This window comes from Cyprinodon variegatus, unplaced genomic scaffold, assembly GCF_000732505.1.
Source record: "Cyprinodon variegatus isolate N-32 unplaced genomic scaffold, C_variegatus-1.0 Scaffold33, whole genome shotgun sequence".
NCBI lineage: Eukaryota > Metazoa > Chordata > Actinopteri > Cyprinodontiformes > Cyprinodontidae > Cyprinodon > Cyprinodon variegatus.
In genome coordinates, this window is record NW_015150486.1 from 237,096 (window position 1) to 240,872 (window position 3,777).

A 3,777-nucleotide genomic window follows, 5' to 3' on the forward strand; every position below is an offset into this window, starting at 1 on the left:
ACGTTGTTTTCCATGCTGTGGTGACCTCAGAAAACTAAATTCCTCTGACTTGACTGATCTGATACCATGTTTGAAATCTAATTGATTTATTCTTATTTTAATTTATTCCTAATAACCTACAACAGGCTGTTTTAATAGGATTTTTTAACTGATTCGTTGTAGTAAAATTAATCAAACGTAAGCCTATAAAACATTAACTTGAAGCTGTAGGGAGTCTATCAGGTGTGCCTTTGATTTCTAGGAAACCTGATGGCAGTAGTTCTACAGGTTCTAAACCGCAGTTTTACAGAATGTTATTCCGACTCCGGTAGGGAGGGATGTTTTAGTTCAGCTTTTTCAGAAGAAAAAAAGACATCAGTCTGTTCTTAAGTACCGGTAGGTTGTTTTCCCTGCATCAGTTCTCTAGCCGTCACATTCCTACATTTTTTTTTTTTTCGTTTCTATGGTATCATCCACAAATTAAAAGATCCCGGTTTGAAATAAGAAAATTAAAAACAATCCACTGGACTTTGTTTCCAAGTTTTGAAGTAGTTTCGCCTCCCATCCAAGAAGCAGTTTTTTCAATTCAAAATGTCAGGAATAGCGTCGAGTTTAAAGTTTTATACCGTAGTCCAACAAAGCCTTGTTTTTGTTTTGAAAACATGCAAATGGAAACGGACGAAGGGGTCCACACCTTTGGAATGTCCTTTGTCCATAAGGTGGAAAAAGGATGTTCTTTTGAGGACCAGAATGTTCACATTTTGGAAAAAGAAGATGGGTGGTTTGAGAGGGGCGTGAAGGGAGCCATCTATGTTAAAAAAAAAAGAAAAAAATCAACCTTAAACAGAGGGGGTGGATGTAGGTTTCTGCTTTCAAAAACCTACAATTCAGCAATTGAGTTAATCCCTTCCCCCTATCATCGCAACCCCACCCCCTGAAAAGGAGAGTGGAGGATCTCATCTATTCAGCCAGGCCAGCAATCCCCTTCAATGACTTACCTTTCAGACATTTAGACGGGTATGGGGCATTGCAGGCTAATAAAAGAAGCCAAACGACTCCCTTTCCAAATGGGTGGAGCCCTTCATCGTTTTCAATTTGCATGAAAACTCAACGCTATTCCTAATATTTTGAATTGAAAAAGCTTCTTGGATGGGAAGCGAAACGTCTTAAAACTTGGAAACAAAGACCAGTGGATTGTTTTTAATTTTCCTTTTTTTGGAATGACTATGACCTGGATGACTGAGAATCAATAATATGTTGCCCAAAGTAAGTCAGTAATATGAATGCTAAGGACCGAGCACACAGCCTTGAGGAATCCCAATGTTAAGGTCTAAAAATGCTAACATTTATCCTTTTTGATGCCATTTTTCTTTGTTATCCTCTGACATGTAAATATTAGAAACGAGGTGCACTACGTGTATTCATGTTGTTCTATCTAGGGCTGGGCAATTAATTGCATTGGCAATATAATTGCAATTTAACAACAGGCAATTTTCAAATCGCAGAGGCAATCAATTTTGGTCACATTGCAGTTAATTAGAGGAAGACATTGCATTTCTCACTCAGCCCTTTAGGTGGCAGTAATATGCTTAAAAAGTTGCGCAACAGTGGACTTCGGACAAGCGAGCTTTCAAGTTCGTGAAAAAAACTTGAAACCCTGAAAGGAAACATCTAAATGCTCACGATAAGGCAAGGCAAAGGCAAGGCAAATTTATTCGTATAGCACAATTCAGTACAAAGACAATGCAAAGGGCTTTACATGATTAAAATACAGGAAGATAAAACAGAATCAAAGCTAGTAGGGGAAAAAAATACAAAAATAAATAAAATAAAAAATGCAGAAACAAAAGAAAATCTAAATACAATAACAATAATGGTTAAAAATAATTAAAATGTAGATTTTTGGCAAAGTTGTTCAGCCCTAGTTACATCAGCCTCTAAAAGACTTTCCTTGTGTTTAAAAAAACCATCAGTTTTGCATGCAGCTGTCTAATTATAATCACACCTTTACTGTTTTTCTTTGGGTCACAATGTTTTTGTTTGTCTGTTTCCCCTATCTGTCCTTTGTGTCTTTGCACGCCTTCCCTCATGTTTTTGGATGGATGGAACGCTCTTCTTCTGTCCCTCCAATAAGGACTCTTTAAAGGGCCGCCACGTCCATCTCTCTACCAAGGCGGGCAGCAGGAGCCAAGCCAGTGAGGCAGGAGCTGGTGCTACCACCCCTGAGCCTGAAAGCATAGCGGAGCGGTCAGAGAAGGAGGCTGGGGGGGAGTTAAGTGAGGTGGAGAAAAGGGAAGATGGAAATAAAAAGAGAGCAGAGAGAGAAAAGGTGGAGAATGAGAGAAAGGATGAGACAAAAGCAGTGAAGCAAGATGATTTAGGGAAAGAAGTGGAAAAGGAAGAAGGGGAGGAGCGTATAAAACTGAGTATAAGCGATGAGGTAGAGGAGGAGTTCTGTGTCGGTGAAGCTGAAGAAGTTTCAGGGAGGACGAGTCCCAGCAGTGGGCAGAAAAGGAGCGAACGAAATGAAAAGGACATTAATGAGGAGATGGAAAGACGTGTTGAGAGCCAGAATGATGAAAGCAAGGATGTAGTGGATGAGAGGGAAGGAGAGAAAGACGCAGACGAGCCAGAAATCGAGGAGGACATTTCAGAAGAAGGTCTGAACTCTAACCAGGATGGTTTTGAAAATGAGGAGATGGAGAAACCGGAGATGGAGAGAAACCTGAATGATGAATCCCAGGGTGAGAATGGGAAGGAAGAGGAAGGAAAGAACCATGAAAGGATGCAGAAAGCTTACGAGGAGGGCGAGAGTGGCGAGGCTCTGGAAGGATGTTCAATAAGCCACCGAAAATTTACAGAGACTCCAGAGGAGGTGTCAGAAAGGTTTGTTCAGAGCGAAGGTGAAGGGATGTGGAAGGAAGGGGTGAAGATAGAAGATGAGTCAGGAGGCCGAGCTCCATCAGGAGCATCGGAGAGTGAAGAGGAAGCCGTTGAAGTGTTTAAAGCAGGGCCGTCTGACGCCCAGCCAGCCGGGCTAGGAGAGAAAACAGAGGTAGGGTTTGGTTTCACCTCTGTGCTCCTCTAGTCTCTGCAAGCAGGTGCATGAAGCTCCCCACCTCCAACTCCAGTGTTTTATGGGCTGAGTTGTGTTGCTGTGAGTTTTCTGTCTGGGTGTCATCATGCATGGAAGTAGATTAACCTTGTCAAAGGATAATCTGCTTGTGTCCTTGAGAACTGGATTGGAAAGTTTAGTTCCCTGCTTCCATTGGTAGAACAGACTAGCTGTTTGTTTAACGTTTTATCTGAGCTGTTAAAGTCAGAAAAGGGTCCTTCATGTCACCGCTGCTACCACCATGCTTTGCTTTTAAAAGGCTTAAGTCCTGCTCTGCATAGTCTTAATTGAGTATTTGTTGTCTGCGTATCTATTTTCATGCAGGCTAGAAATCCTAACGTTCCACTGAGTTTGTTTGTGTTTTTTCAGGAGCTCAATAAAAATGTTGCGGGAATTTCTTCCTCCCTGGATCAAAAGGTAATCTGACCTATTCTGATCTACTCCTGTATAAACACGGCTGGGTCATCTTTAAGGTCTCTGTCTTTTGCAGAAAGTTCTAGACATCAACGATGCGTCAGACACAATCAGTCCGCTGGAGAAAGATGAGAGAGACGAACTGGGACAAGATAAAGATGGGAAGAGAAACGCCGAGACCTCAAACAGGTTTGATGGTTGATTGTTAAAGCTGGTTTAAAGCAAGGAATTTTTTTTTTTTTTTTTTTTTTTTTTTTTTTTTTTTTTTT

General features: G+C 41.1%; 1 protein-coding gene across 1 annotated transcript in view; it reads left to right on the top strand.

Annotated features, from left to right (window-relative positions):
- The first annotated feature begins 1,975 nt into the window (after positions 1-1,975).
- LOC107102746 (centrosomal protein of 164 kDa-like) overlaps positions 1,976-3,777 on the top strand; it is a 19,285-nt gene continuing 17,483 nt past the window's right edge. The window contains exons 1-3 of the mRNA XM_015402164.1: positions 1,976-3,034; positions 3,464-3,511; positions 3,585-3,697. Of these exons, the coding sequence (XP_015257650.1) occupies positions 2,078-3,034; positions 3,464-3,511; positions 3,585-3,697 (1,118 nt within the window). The 5' untranslated portion in view covers positions 1,976-2,077. The remainder of the gene's footprint in view (positions 3,035-3,463; positions 3,512-3,584; positions 3,698-3,777) is intronic.